Genomic DNA, 15,009 nt, shown 5'->3' on the forward strand with positions numbered 1-15,009 from the left:
AGCGGGGAGGGGTGTGGAGAAAACCTGGATTTGTGCTGGAAATGGCCCACCTTGATTATCATACACATTGTAAAGAGAGTGGTCACTTTGGATGGGCTATTACCAGCAGGAGAGTGAGTTTGGGGGGGGTGGGGGTGGGGTGAGAAAACCTGGATTTGTGCTGGAAATGGCCCAACTTGATTATCATACACATTGTAAGGAAAGTGATCACTTTAGATAAGCTATTACCACCAGGAGAGTAGGGTGGGAGGAGGTATTGTTTCATGGTCTCTGTGTATATAATGTCTTCTGCAGTTTCCACAGTATGCATCCGATTAAGTGAGCTGTAGCTCACGAAAGCTCATGCTCAAATAAATTGGTTAGTCTCTAAGGTGCCACAAGTACTCCTTTCCCTCAGCACTTTGTTGACCTGCAGTAACCAACTCCCACCACCAGGGGGAAGTTCTCCCCCTCTTTCCAGCTGCAGGGACCTGTGGCCGCTCCCTCCACTCCCTTTTACTCTATGGCTCTCTCAGAATGCCCCCCACAGCCATCTAAGCAGCGGCCTGCGCGTGAATGGAACAAGGAGAGCTTCGGTCTCCCCTGCCTTGGGGGCGGAGATTGGTGCTTGACAAGGCCCCGCCCTGGCGCGGTGCCCTCGGAATTCTTCCCCTGCGGGGCGTTCGCAGCCAGTGTCCGGAACTTTGTTCGCGGGCGGCGGGGCGGGCGGAAGGTTTTGGCGCACGGGCCAGACCAGTCTGTGCCGGGAGCGGGAGTTATGCCGGGCTGGGGGCAGCTACTGTGCCGGGCGGGGGGGCGCCTGCTGGCGGGAGTTCCGGGCGGCCCAGTGCAGGGAGCGGGAGCGGCGGCGGCCGTGGCCGCTACCGGGAACAGGTGGGTGCGGAGCTATGGGGAGGGGACGCAGCAGAGCCCCACGGCCCGGGGGGGGGGGGGTGCGGCCCGCGCTCACTCCGGGGCGGGGGATTTGTTGCCTGGTTCCGTGCGCACGTGGACTGGCGCGCGCAGAGCCCCGCCCCCGCCGCCCCCAGCCTGAGCGGGGCGGGGGCTCGGGTGACCTGGGCTCTGGTGCCCGCGCTGCGGCCTGTGCCCGAGGAGTGCGCGTGTCCGTCCCTCGGGGCCCGCGCAGCCGGCCCGCCGCGTTCCCCAGAGGCTGCGGGGGTGCGCCGGGGCAGGGGGTGTTGGCAGCGCCCCGGGGCTTGGCCTCATCGTCTGTGGGTGCCGGTCGCGCCTTCTTTAAGGCCCTTCCTCTGCTGCAGCCTTCCCCCGTGGTTGTGACTAGCCACCACAGTTGCCAACTTTCACGCAGTAAATAAGCACCCCGACTTTCACAATAAGCCAAAAATCAACCTAATCCCATTTCAAAACCAGCCAATCTTTAGGACCCCCAACACTGTGTGTGACTAGATCTCCCAACCACCCGCGTGCAGTCTGGGACTGTGGTGGGACTGCTGTTCACCCCAACGCTCTTCACCCGCTTGCCGCCTCCTTGCCCCTGCTTGCCTGGAGCTGATCAAAAACAACAAGGTACAAGCTACAAGCCAAAAACTAGCTAACAAGGAACTCACAAGCTAGTTAACCCAAAAACAAGCCCAATTTCTGTGGGTTTTTTTTTCTCGCAGCTTTGGCATGTCTGCTAAGGACTGGCTTGTTACATGTTTGTACCTCTCCCTTGCCTGCCCCAGTAACAGTGGGGTGGCTGGGGTTCCTACAAGCTAGCGCAGTACCAATAGCGAGGAATGATGTGTGTCCACACACCCCATGGTTAATACTCGGTCAGAACAAGTCACTGTTCTGGCACATGCTTTCCTTGCTTGGCTGTAACTGGTTGGACATGATGCTGTTTCGTAGCATGGACGGTATCCTCTTACCACGTCTGTGGGAATGGGTTTGCACAGTCCTTTCTTAGGCTCTCCAGAATGTGTTCCCTCCCTGCTACTGTGGCCACTCTGGGTATGTCTACACTGCAGTAAAATCCTTGTGCTTGGCCCTTGTCAGCTGACTTGGACTCAAGCTGCAGAGGTATAAAATTGCACAGTAGGTGTTTGGATCAGGGTGGATTTGATTTAAATCACTAGTCGGGAAGACTCAATTTAATCATGGATTTCTACATAAAAGTGTGTTCTTGTTGGTTGGTATAACCTTAATACAGATTTTTCACAACTCTGAGATAGATGTAGGTTTCGTTTTTAGAAGGTACACACTTTACATTTTTAAAGTGATTTATTTTGAAAACTTTTCAGGTTAGTTTTACAGCTATATCAGAAAATGAATGATTGTTTGGTTATTTCATTTACCAAAGCTAATTGAAGCAGATATTTATGAAGTCACTGGGAGGTGAACTATCTTCAATTCAACATGTTAATCATTAATATTTGGAAGATTTTCTTGCCATGCTGTATTAGGAGAACATCACCAGACAGACATTTAAATTGTTTTATTTAATTAAAACAACAACATTATATATTCTGGATTTTTTTCTTCAACAGCAAACATAATATTTTAACCAAACAAGCATATGAATTTTTGAATTTAGTTAAACATTCAATTTTTTTAAAATCTGGTTTGTTTTTGTTAAAATTGTTTTTAATTAAAATAGTTAAATGAAACATTTAAAAAAAAACCCCAAAATTAAATCAACTATGTCAGCCAAGTCAACATGAGAAACTTAAAATATTGGCTTCTGCAGCTAACTCAGTCGTCTTCACCTTCGTTTTCCAGTTTGTTCATAATCTGGAAATGAAAAACAAGGCTTTCCTGCTTTTTCAGGACCCAAATGGTTTCTCAACTTGGAATGAATTAGTCCAAAGGAAGAAAATATTCTTTCTACACTGGCAGAAGAAGCTATGGCTGTTAAAAGTGAGATGATCACTTCAACAGTCTCTGAATCCAAGTGCTTAAGTGACTTCCACCAGTTCACTGGTGTGACTTTCTTTAAAACATCAGCAGCAAACATAGATTTCTTGAATGGTTCACCCTTAGCTCTGAAGTTTATTATAGTTGGCATTATGGAGGGATGATTGCTGGATGTCCATGTCATAGCCAACTCCTCTTCTTCAGCAGTTAAGGTTTGACCCTGCTACCGAGTATTGAGAATATTTCTAAGAAAATGAGCTGGAGATAGTGCTTCCCCCATTTGTTTTTTTAATGCTTGTAATTTAACTCTGTCATGCATATTTCTCTTTAAGATCTCACTTAGTTCCTTCCATATTTTCAACAACATCAGCAATAAAACAGCTATTTCCCTGCATTTTGTTCAAGGCTACAGAAATAGGCTTCAGGGTACTCAGCATGTGTTCACCATTTCTCTTAAGCCCAATGTTGAGAACTTTGGCTGTGACTGTGGCATCTATTTTTTCACGATTTTGTTCACAAACTCATCAGATTAGGCCAATTCTTGATGTAGTACTCAAAACAGTCCACTACTGAGTTCCATCACATGTCTTGTGGGAGAATTAGTGTGGTTCCTCCCACTTTTTTTCAGAGCTGCTGCTGCAAAGTGGTTGCTACAGAAGTATTTTGCAATTTCAACAACATTAGCCTTTATTTCTGGAACACTGAAGTCTTTGGCTAGGAGGTGCATCAAATGAGCACTGCAAACGTATGTTAGCTTGGGACTCTCTTCTGAATAATTTTTTCTTATCTTGGATACATTTGCAGAATTGTCTGTGACCAAGCTGCATACTAGACATTTGAATTTTTTCCCCCACAGTTTGTTATAGCTTTTACTGCTACTTCTTGTAAGTATTCTGCTGTGTGTGCATTTCCGGATGTATCAATTGTTTCTGTAAGGAAGACATTCCCTTCTTCTGTTGTCACACAAGCCCATACAGCAGGATCATTGTGGACATTGCTCCACCCATCAAGACTCAGGTTAACAATTTCATCCTCTAGACCTTTTGCACACTGCTCAATTTCTCTTTCATACACTTTATCCAGCAATTTGCCTGCGACATCTGCTCTGTTGAGTGGACTGTATCCTGACTGAACCATGTTAATGAAGTGTGGGTTCTCAATCATACGGAAAGAAGAGTTTGTTGCATAAACAGACAGGTCATTTTTTTCATCAGTTACCTCTTTTTGTAATCTGGTTCTTATCACAAATTTATCTATGGTTGTTTCTGCATGATGGAGACTTTTTTTTTTCTTTTTGCTACAGGTGATATACTGTGGCTATGTGACATACATGATGTGACTGAAACACTGTCATTGGCAGATAACTCTGAAACTATAGAAAATAATGGTGATCTTGAAGGCGGAGAGTCTTCAGAATCCTGTATGTTGAGGATGGATTCTCCTAAACAAAATAAGTCAGTGCAGTTATTTAATTATTATTACCATACTGCTCATTTAGTATTACTCATTGCATTCACTGACACTCAGTACTACTTTAAAGGTGAAATTGTAAAAGGATGATCTGCCTATTTCAGCTATTTATTTTTTATCACAACTTCATCTAAAATGATAGTACCATAGAGTAACAACTATTTTTTTGGTCAAACATGAGAATTCAAAAATAGTCCAGAAGGAAGACAGACAGCCCTTAAGAAAGAAGTATGAAATAAAAAAGTTTACCAATCTGACGATCTTGCATGTTCAGACATGTTTCTTTCATCATTTGCAGCTTCCTCCTGAGAAGGATCACTTCTCATGATGTTTCATTCGGGCAGCCAGGCATTGCATTTCTTTGTTGCACTGTTGGCATTTTCCACGTTTGCCTGTCTTACCCACAGGTAGAGGAACTTCATTCAAATATTCCCAAATTGGGTCTCTTTTACGGCCTGCTGCCATTATAGGTTTTCCCTTCTACTGAGAGAACGGTATGGTAGATCTCCAATCAATGAACGCTACACCTAGAAAGACCTCAAGATGTCTGGAATATGCTGCCCAAACAGTTTTACTTTTGTTTCTACTGCCCGTCCCTCCCTTCTCACATTTATCTCCAGACTTCTTCTCCTTGTCCAGATCTATTCTGCTCCCAACAATCTTCTATTCATTGAACTTGTTGAAACTTTGCACTTTTAGAGAGGGGTAAGTATTAGAGAGAGGGACAATAGGGTTGAGGTCTGTTATTTCTCACCTCTATATATTTTTATTTATTTATTTTAAAACATTTTTGCTGTTAACAAGCATGTTATCTCTGGAGCCACAGTTTGAGAACTGCAAAACTAAGCATCTCTGAAGGTATCTTCTAGACTAAGCGCTGAGTACTGTTGGGTAGATAGAAAGATTAACTTAAGTTTATACAGAAGCCCCCGGAACCCCATAAGATTGGGTCCCTAATCCATGAACTGTTGGAACTCATTTACATTCTTAAACATTACATGAATATATTCTCAAACTATAGAATTAGAATGTATAATCCCTATTCCATGATGAGATATCTTTGAGCTATAATGTGTCTTAATTACAATTATCTTTAAATAGTTTTTTTCCTCAGAAAGCATTTTATCAAAAAAATCTTTAAAAAAAAAAAAAATCATTGATTTTTATCCAACCTGGTTTGGGTTCAGGCTGGAACCTGTGCTCTGGGACCCTGTCCCCTTGCAGAGTCCCAGAGCCCTCCCTGTCTCTTTTCCCAACCCCAAATCTCTACACTGTAATTTTATAGCCTGAGTCAGCTGACTCTGGCCTGCTGTGGGTGTTTTATTGCAGTGTAGATGTACCCTTTGTGTGCATCCTTCCATGCTGAGGCAGTATGAGGTAATTACCCTGATTTTCATACTATAGTAACACACAGGTAACAATCTTCTCAGTTACCATCCACTCAAGGACATCACTGGTTTTTAAGAATATCCCTATTTTGTTTGTAATATGAAGAAGTACTGATGGAGCAACCCTCGAATTTCACAGGAGGCCTAAGGAATTCATCAGTTTGGCTTTAAAGTAGGATATGGAACCAAGACTGGCGTATCAGTGATTGGTTTCTTTTGGCAGTGAATCAGGGTAAATGCAACTTGACGAGTATGAGAGGTTGTTGCTTTCATTGCTATCTGTATGCCCATGATTATCTATCTACATGGTCTCCTCCACCATTGTATGTCATCCTGACATCACTCTTCCATGAAAATCAGATTCTACAATTTCATTATTTTTCCCAGTGCTTGGCCTTTATAGGAACCTGAATATCCCTAAAGCAAACAGGCTGTGACTTAATCTTGTTAAAATGGAAGCAATGCTTGACATGGGGAAGAATATAAAGAAGTGGGCTGAAGCAGTGTAATATCCTCTCTATGAAGGCCACCTTGAAGTCTTTAATCTGGTACAAAGCACAGTTGCCTGCTTCCTGAGTCTGTGGTATCTTCTGTGAGCACATAGTAATTGTGACTCAGTCTTTGTTCTGAGCTCCTGTTTGGTTCTGGATGCAAGTAAGGTAGAGTTGATGTCCTTCAGAGCCCCAAATGGTGTGGTCCCTGGTTACCTGAGAAGCAGTCCCTTGCTTTATTCTCTGTCAAGGCAGTTGAGAGGGGCTGATGTGCTGGTTGAGAGTTCCTGGGTTTAAAAACCTCTCTTGAGGCTGATAATGAAATCTAGCAGTGGCTTTCTCAGCTCGAAATTTTCCATTTTGAAATTTGCTTCTTTGGTTATCCACTAGTTCCTGAGATTGGTGAGCTCTAGTGTGTAGGATAAAAGACCCATTTATTTGTTTTAGCATGTGGTTGATTGCTCCTATTGATTCTATTTTTGACTTTTATTTGTGTTTAGTAAATTAAATGTAAGTTAATCTGAAGGATGATGATCAGGGTGGGACAGTTTGAGTGCCATCACTTGAGCATGATTTATTAATGATATTTAATTCTTTTGTAATCTTTGTGATGAGATGCAGTAGTAAAAGGCATTATCTATATTAATAAGCAACAACAACTTCCCCCCCCCGCCCCCTTTTTTTTTTTAACTTGGTAGGGGACCCTGGTGCTCTATAGTCAGGCATATTAATAGCACCACCTGGTGGGATGAACATCTTTCTGAAGAGAACACCCAGTTCCTTAAGCAGGTAACAGCAGAAGAATACAGAGCTCAAACAGCCAGCAAACTGTGTCCACTGAAAGATGAACCCTGGCCACTGCACTCATGGGAACCAGGTTAGTATATGAATAGATGCAGCTCTGGCTGTAGTTGTCATTGGGTTGTTACAGTATACAAATGATATCGGACTGGTGTCATATAAAGTTTCTTCTTTGTTACCTTAGTCAGTTTCTTTACCTCTACAAGGACCAAAGCAGTCTTCAAGTTCCTCTCTTATTTCTGAGGATCTTCTACTTCAATTTCAACACATTTATCGTCCCTTTCCAGCCATCGCCCCCTCAAAACCTGTCTTGCTTCCATACTCTTGGAATATGACTGTCATGAACACATCAAAGGGTACCACGTAATTAGCTGTCATTGACTGATGTGAACGACTTCATTCCAAAATCAGGGACTTTGGCTCAGTAGCATTCCTGATCCGTAAGGGACTACAGATTGACTCCCAGTCACTGCACAGAAGAGAGCATACTAGGTAGCATAGCTTGTGTGTTTAAAGTCCCACAGTGTCCACAGGAACCCTCTGACGTCCAGTCTTAAACGAACGCATTTTATTTTCTAGATTTTTTTTTTGATGGTTTAGTTAATTAGCTTATTGTTGCAGCAGTGACGCTGACCAAGACTTTAGAGATGCCTCTGGAAAAATATAGCCTCTGGCATTGCAGATGATGACTTCATATACTTAGAATGGCCACTAAGTGACTGATGCAATATGTAAATATTGTATAACACATTTGGAAATGCTTTTTTTCCCCCACACATTTGAAATATTTATTTCTTAAATATTCCTCTTGTGGATTCTGTGTTCCAAGCTAAAGACCTAAGCATCTAAACCTTTAATGGGATAGATTTGTTATACAGTGGCTGAGAATAAAATAAAAACTTAAATATTGGGGGGGGAACCTAGTGAAATAATGTTTCTCACGTAACACTTAATTTTTGTTTTAGATATTCATCTGGTTTGCCAAAAATGGAAGTCATGTTAGTATTTTTCAGAAGTGACTTCTCAACAAGAAATTTATATATTGTAATTAATATTGAGCCCATGTATTGCTCTGCACAAACATAAGTAGTATATTAAAGAAACCCTGCTATTCCCAACCTGCCCACAAAGTTAAGAACTTATTCTCTCCTCCCTCAATCTCTCCCATAGAGGAAAAATGATCTGGTAGCATACCCCAACGATCAACAGACTCCGATTCTGTCAGATATTTAGTCTAAAGTTATGGGCATGGTTTGTTTTGATCTAAAGGTTCCCGCAGAGTTGGCCTTGTTGCAATAAAGTTGGGAATGATTCCATTGTGGACCAAGAATGGTGAAAGACATGCTGTCACATTACTTCAGGTAAGAGAGATACTTTGAATTTAGGCTTAAATATTGTGTTTAGATTTTTAATAAAAAATTCTAGACTAAGCAAGAAATTAAACTCTATAGTGGGGGGAAGGGCTTTTAAGGGGGAAAACCCACCAAAGTTACCCACTTCTTAAGGGTTGCACAGTGCATCCTTTCTTCTGTGTTTTAGATTGTAAACTCTTCAGGGCAGGGGCTGTCAGGTGCCCTGGATCGTGTGTGGTGCACTTGAGGAGGGGGACAGCATAGGTGGCATTTTATCCCCTTTCTGTTTTCCCAGTCCTAGAGGCAACTGGGAATTGGGTTAGTCCTTAGTCAAGTTGAAGTAATCTCAGGGCTGCTCTAACTTACACGAGCAGTAACAACCCCAACAAGGCTAAAGTAGGGACAAGTGGTGTAGAGCAGGGGCTCTCAACCTTCTTATTTCTGAGGACCCCCCTCATATGCTATAAAAACTCCATGGCCCACCCATGCCACAACAACTGTTTTTCTGCATGTAAACGTCAAGACCGGCATTAGGGGATAATAAGCAGGGCAGTTGTCCATGGCCCCACGCTACAGGGCCCCACAAAGCTGAGTTGCTCAGGCTTCGTCTCCTGCCTCAGGTGGCAGGGCTCAGGTCCCCCAGTTTCAGCCCCATGGGGTGGGGCTTTGGCTTTCTGCGCTGGGCACCATTAAGTCTAATGCCAGCCCTGCTTGACAGATCCCCTGAAACCTGATCCCGGGCCCCTGGTTCAGAACCACTGGTGTAGAGCCAGTTTTGTCAGCTTTATGCCACTCCTGGAATCCCCCAACCGGTTGTTGAAGCCAGCTTTTCAGTCCCTTTGCATGCTCCAGCAGCAGATCACGAATATATGTATTTTATTACTTTTAAACCAAGCTTTGTACTTTTGGATAATTTAAACATTATTATACCCAGATGTATAGAAACTCTTTCTTTAACCTGTGTATTAGATCATTTTAACATTACTTTTAGGATATAAAATCGTTCATTAAAGCTAAAGTTGTGATAATATAACCTAACTTCATCGTTCTAAAAACCTGATTTTACTTTTAGGATTTATATAAGAATACTCTCTGTTACACATGTCTGTTCTAGTAGGCTTTCTGGTGAACAGTTACTTGAAAGAAAGATGCTTCATTATAAATGGTTAAAATTTTCTCTTTGAACTTTGTGTCATCTATTAGACAAATGAAATCGAGTCGACACTGTGACTTTGCTCACATTGTTTAATATCTATTGTTAATTTAAATTAGAATATGAGCAGATGTCTGTTTTGAGACCCTGTTTACTGTGATTTATTTGTTAAGGTGAAAGACTGCCATGTTTTAAAGTACACACCGAAGGAAGAGTATAATGGAAAAACAGCCACTCTAATCGTTGGAGGGAAACATTCATCTCCTTTTTATGTAAGTGTACTACTTCCTTTTTTTGGTTAGAATTGTTATTTCAATAAGGATCACTAATTATAAATGCTTTCAGACAAAACAGTGATATATTAAAAGGTGTTTAGTAAAAGATGAGTCTGCAGCCATACATGTTTCAGAGGCTCATCTTTGTCTCTCACCTTCACGCACTCGTGTGCCATGGGGTGGTTTGGGTGGGGGTGACATCGGGAGGAGGAGTGCACCATTCTCCCTTCCTTCTCTTCACCCCAACCTTTTCCAAAATCTGTTAGAAAAATCTGGGAAGTGAGGACAACTACATTAGCATTTTTTCCTTCTTGGAAATGGTAGAAGGCTGTATTTTTGAAAGCTTCTTTGAAGCATGGTATTGGTAATGGAGGGAACTGCAGGAAATGGGAACATGTAGTAGCAGTGGAAGGGGGAGCAGGTACTTAGGTCTACAAACTTGCATTGGACCTAATTTGGAATCTTGGCCCACAAAGTTAATAACCACTGGAGTAGAGGAGTTACTGTGGGCCTCTTTCGATTCTGATAATCCTTTGGATATTCTCATAATGTAGTTGGCTGATGTATTCTGATTTATTCATTTCTGCTTTAATTTTACCATTGTTTTATTTGCTCATTTGCGTATAATATTCCTGAAAGAAGAATTAAACTTTAAACTTAAAATATGCACAGTTGTGAACATAGCTTATTGATGATGGTGTCACAAACCACTGATTTGTTTAACAGCTCTAGATATCTGATGCAGAAGTCCAAGCCAGTCTTCAATGGCTGAAGCAATTTAGCCGTTTTGTCAATCCCAGGGGGAAAGATTGAATCATAATGGTAACCTAGCCTTCCCTCAAAAGAGCACATTTTTTGAGATTCATTATGTTTATAAAACTGTCACACTTCTCTTTGCATTGTTCTTGCGGTCATCTCTGTTTGACCTAAACAGATACAAAAAGGCTTTACGTGGCTTATTTGGAGATCTGTTTGTTTGTTTTTTCTTGAGGGCTTGTACCTCAGTTTTTCTAGTAGGGAATCTACCCCAAACCCCAACTGAAAGTCAGTGAAGTTTTCATGGGAAAAGGGTGTATATTCTGTGTGATCTTAGTTTTATTTGCTTGCTGGTGCACATCTCACCAATGTTTACTTTGGTTTCCACATGCCTTGTCTCTCTGGTGCATATCCTCTACTAAAGGAACATTTTTTTCACTTGGTGAAATTACACCGGTGCTCCTGGCTGTGTTAGCTCAACACTGACAAAAATCATATGTATCTAGTCATTTTGAAACTGCTGGTGGTGCACCAGGGAAGCACAACTGTGAAGAAATGCATGCGTGATAGTCCTGACGCTCAACATTGTCCTCTTGCTTGGCTGAGTAACAAAGTGCATTCAGTCCGTGGAAAATATAGGATAATATAGGAAAACGTAGGATTCATGCAATCGCATGTCCAATTTAAACTGCTCTTATTGTGATCTGTATAGCTTTCTTTGATGCACAATGATCTAAAATATCAGATTGACTATTGTTTATTAAATTATCTGTTCCTTAATAGGAAATTGTTGCTTTTTTCTAGATAATTCTATTAATTATGTTAAACTTGTTCAACTATATCCATTAAAAAAAAATTATCTAGATCTGTACCTTGACTGGTAACTTCTGAGGCTGAATCTGGAGTAAATTTGTCCCATAATGTTAGATAGCTTAAAAGAATTTGACACAGGTTATTTTATTTCTGTACAGTTTACACTTGTTATGAACTCTGCAAATATAATAATGGTACCTTTTTCTGGTTTACATTGAAACTTGAAGCTTCATCCTCTTTTTATATTTATCACTTCATTATTTTCTTCCAAATGTGAGTTTGAAAAGCTAAACTGTGGAAAACTAGTTCTGTGTGACAGCATAATTAATTTGTTTCATTAGTTCCCCATAGTAACATCTGTCCTCCCCAGATTTTGACAGTGACTCACTTTAGTAAATCGTCTGATGAATCCCTTAGTAATTTCACTAACAATGAAGGTTTTATGTATTTCTTGTAAATGTCAAATTATTTTAATTTTTTTTTAAATACATTTTTTAGGAATGTGTTGGTTTTTTTAGCTTGACAGATGCCACTGTGTTTCAAGTGGATAAACTTTCTAAATTATTTTTTTTAATGCACAGTTAATTGGTCTCCTTCCCAAAATGCATGGTACTGTGACTGTTTTTATCAATGTCTTTTAAAAAATAAGCAAACTCTGGTTTTGAGGTCTATTAATCATTTTGCAGATGTAGTCTGATTTGCAACAGTCCATACTATACTGCTCAGTATGTTTTCAATAGACCTTTTAAAATTATATTCACTTGAGAACATATTCAATATCCTCTGTAATGTTGCCATTTAAAAATCTGTTTTTTCCCATCTTTGCAAGGAGGCTAAGTGATGTTTTGTGTACATAAAAATACCTACCTTTGTCTTTGTCCATTAGAGTACTTGATGAAATTTTGTTTCATTTGCTGAAGTCAGGCAATAGAAAGCTATAGTCAGATGTTTTGGTGAAAAATGGAAAAAAGCTTTCTTATCCCTTGATGACTTCAGTATGTGTGTGTACAGTCATTCTAGCCCTCCTCACAAGCCCATTTTGAATATACTGTTAAGCATTCAGTTTCTGGTCAATTAAACAAATGTAATTTTACTTTGCAATCTAAATCAAGACTTACTTAAATACATCTGATAAAGGAGATACCTATTTTATTTTTCACTTCTGCATGCACTATAGTACTGTATACATGTGATCAGTCATCAGACCAATAATACAACCAGCTTTGGAAAACATATAAATAGAATAATCATGATTATTTTAAAAATCTTTTGTTTAAAATGTTTTACTATATGAATGCAAGTCAGCAAATCATTTTAAAAAAATAGTGAACTGCTGAACCCTATATCAGCATTCTTACTTGAGTGGAGGAGCGACATTTTCATAAAGGTGTTTTGGCCTCTAATCAATTAGAAATCAGAGGAATTTTATCAATTGGTTTCTAACCAAGCATAATATGGTTTTTGCTGTTCTTATAAAATGTATTTACATATAGTTATTAATAAAATCATGGACAATATGCTGATTTTTCAAATGAAGCTAAACAGCCTTAAGAGGTGTCCGGATAAATTTGTCTGAAAGTTCAGAGAAGTGTTTTTATTGGGAAAAGGATAATTTCAGAGAACTTTTTAAAAGTGACCCCCTCACTGACGGGATTATCCAAGTGTGACACTGCTGTCAGTTGTTTAAATTGCTTTCTAGGAGGTTTCATTTGAAGAAAAATCTCAGCTGAGCCACTGTATACAACTTCAGTTTTCATATACTTGGTTTCCATTTGGCTGGTACTCTGTCAGTACTGTAATGTTTCTAAAAGGCAGCTGCTGATGTGTCTGATAAAATAAAAAGCTCTCATTTGTAACCAAAGATGATTTGTCATTGAAATGAATTAGGTATATTTTAAATAAAAATAAATACATAAAAACTTTGTTCTTGGGGTCTTCTGCTGTTCAGACTCTGACTATGCAGTGGATCCTTGTTCTGTGTGAAGCCCCATTTCCTTCAGTGGAACTATTGACTTCTCTAAAGTTAAGTATTTCAAGAAGTCTCTGCAAGATCAGGGCCTTAGATTATGTTCCTGCCCTGAAGGGTTTACAGTCTATAAAACTACATACACATTGTGGCACTGTAAAGCAGTATCATTAGTACAAATGTGCATTTATAATGACATCTGAAATAAAGATTACACTTTAAATTACTCTACGGTTAGTGAAAATGTATTCTAAATAAAAATATTTGTGTACATGAAAAAAAGTGGCGGTTGGCTTCTCCCTCCTAGCTTTGGAAGTTTTTACAGATCCCTTGGTGTTAGTGACACAGTCTAAGTGTGCAGTGATCATCTGATGAGATCGATGGATCAGATGAGATCCAACAATGGCCTTGATTGAAGTTCAGGAAGTTCAGGAAGAAATTATGCTACAGTAATTTAATATAAAGTTAAGTCTTTCTTGAAAGTAAAAATACAATGTGGCATTTGTTTTTTAAATAGTGTTGACAGTTGTAAACAGTTTTCTGATGGTCACTGAATTTGTAATGAATTTATAATTTAAGTTCATTTGTTTTATGCGTGCTCTTTCTTCCAGAAACCAGAGTCTGCACTGGAGGTTTTCAGAGAAGCAGGAGTACCACCAAAGCAGAAAACTACAATATTTAAGGTGTCAGATAATGCTATAATTAAGCCAGGTAATCTTTTTGAGCTGGAATACATTACATGTATTATTTACTCTTGGTTTAGATTTACGTAAACAGAGGACATTAAGGTGTGATTGATTTTTTTTTTTTTTTTTTTTTTTAGGTATGAAAGTGAATTTAAAACATTTTTTCCCCTATCACTGGGACCAAATCAAATTTTTGAAAAAGAGGAAAATAGAAAATGGCCTTTACTTTCTGTGGGTGGAGAAAGGAATTGTCGTCGTCTTCCGCCATTTCTCCTTTTTGTAGCAAATCAGTTCCATCTCTTGGAAAAGTTGTTTAATGCAAACTGGCTAAAATGCAAATCAGTATTAGAAATGAATGTGAATACACTTCCCAAAGGACTTTGGCACTCTTATAAGGACACCATAAGTGATGTTTTGCAGGAGGTTGGAAAAGTTGTTGTTTAAGAGGTTTCAATCTTCTCTGTGCTTCCCTGGTTGAGACGAATTAGGTACCTCTTGAAATCCCATTGTTTCAGACTATTTGAGGCAGAAAGGATTAAGCAAAATGGAGCATTGATTTCCATTGAGAATTTTGTCTTTTAACCAGAAGATTTGGACATTTAACCTTCATAAAAATTGTTTTTAAAATTTTTTAGGATATATTTAGTATGTGAATTTGGGTTGTTTATATTACATGCTTTTGCCAATATAATTTTGCTCCGGGCATTTTATTAATTTATTAATAATTAGTTTTATTAAAACAGGGTCCTAATGGTCTATTTAAAATATTATGACTTCTTTTGTAGCCAGTGGAGAGAGTCTACAAACAGATCTTAGACTTTATTGCAGCTACTCATTAATACTATCCAGTAAGGCATATGGAGAAAGTGTGGTCTGATAATTGAAGCAAAGGCTGAAAGTTCGGTGCATTTAAAGTTCTAAATATGTACTACAAACATTACTGCAGCATCTTCCATCTTTCCTCTCTCATCTCAATTGTTTGCCCTTGGCTGTCTGTCTGTCTCT

At 39.7% G+C, this 15,009-nt stretch overlaps 1 protein-coding gene across 2 annotated transcripts in view; it reads left to right on the plus strand.

Moving 5' to 3' along the window:
- The first annotated feature begins 749 nt into the window (after positions 1–749).
- The window catches only part of MRPL3 (mitochondrial ribosomal protein L3), a 61,923-nt gene continuing 47,663 nt past the window's right edge, over positions 750–15,009 (plus strand). Inside the window, exons 1-5 of one of the 2 annotated variants that reach the window (XM_077811184.1) lie at positions 750–873; positions 6,901–7,079; positions 8,273–8,364; positions 9,682–9,780; positions 13,930–14,029. In XM_077811184.1, the coding sequence (XP_077667310.1) occupies positions 758–873; positions 6,901–7,079; positions 8,273–8,364; positions 9,682–9,780; positions 13,930–14,029 (586 nt within the window). In that variant the 5' untranslated portion in view covers positions 750–757. Of the gene's footprint in view, positions 874–4,117; positions 4,308–6,900; positions 7,080–8,272; positions 8,365–9,681; positions 9,781–13,929; positions 14,030–15,009 lie in introns of those variants that run through there. The other variant, XM_077811183.1, reaches the window with a different exon arrangement.

This window comes from Eretmochelys imbricata, chromosome 2 (assembly GCF_965152235.1).
Source record: "Eretmochelys imbricata isolate rEreImb1 chromosome 2, rEreImb1.hap1, whole genome shotgun sequence".
Classification (NCBI taxonomy): Eukaryota; Metazoa; Chordata; order Testudines; family Cheloniidae; genus Eretmochelys; species Eretmochelys imbricata.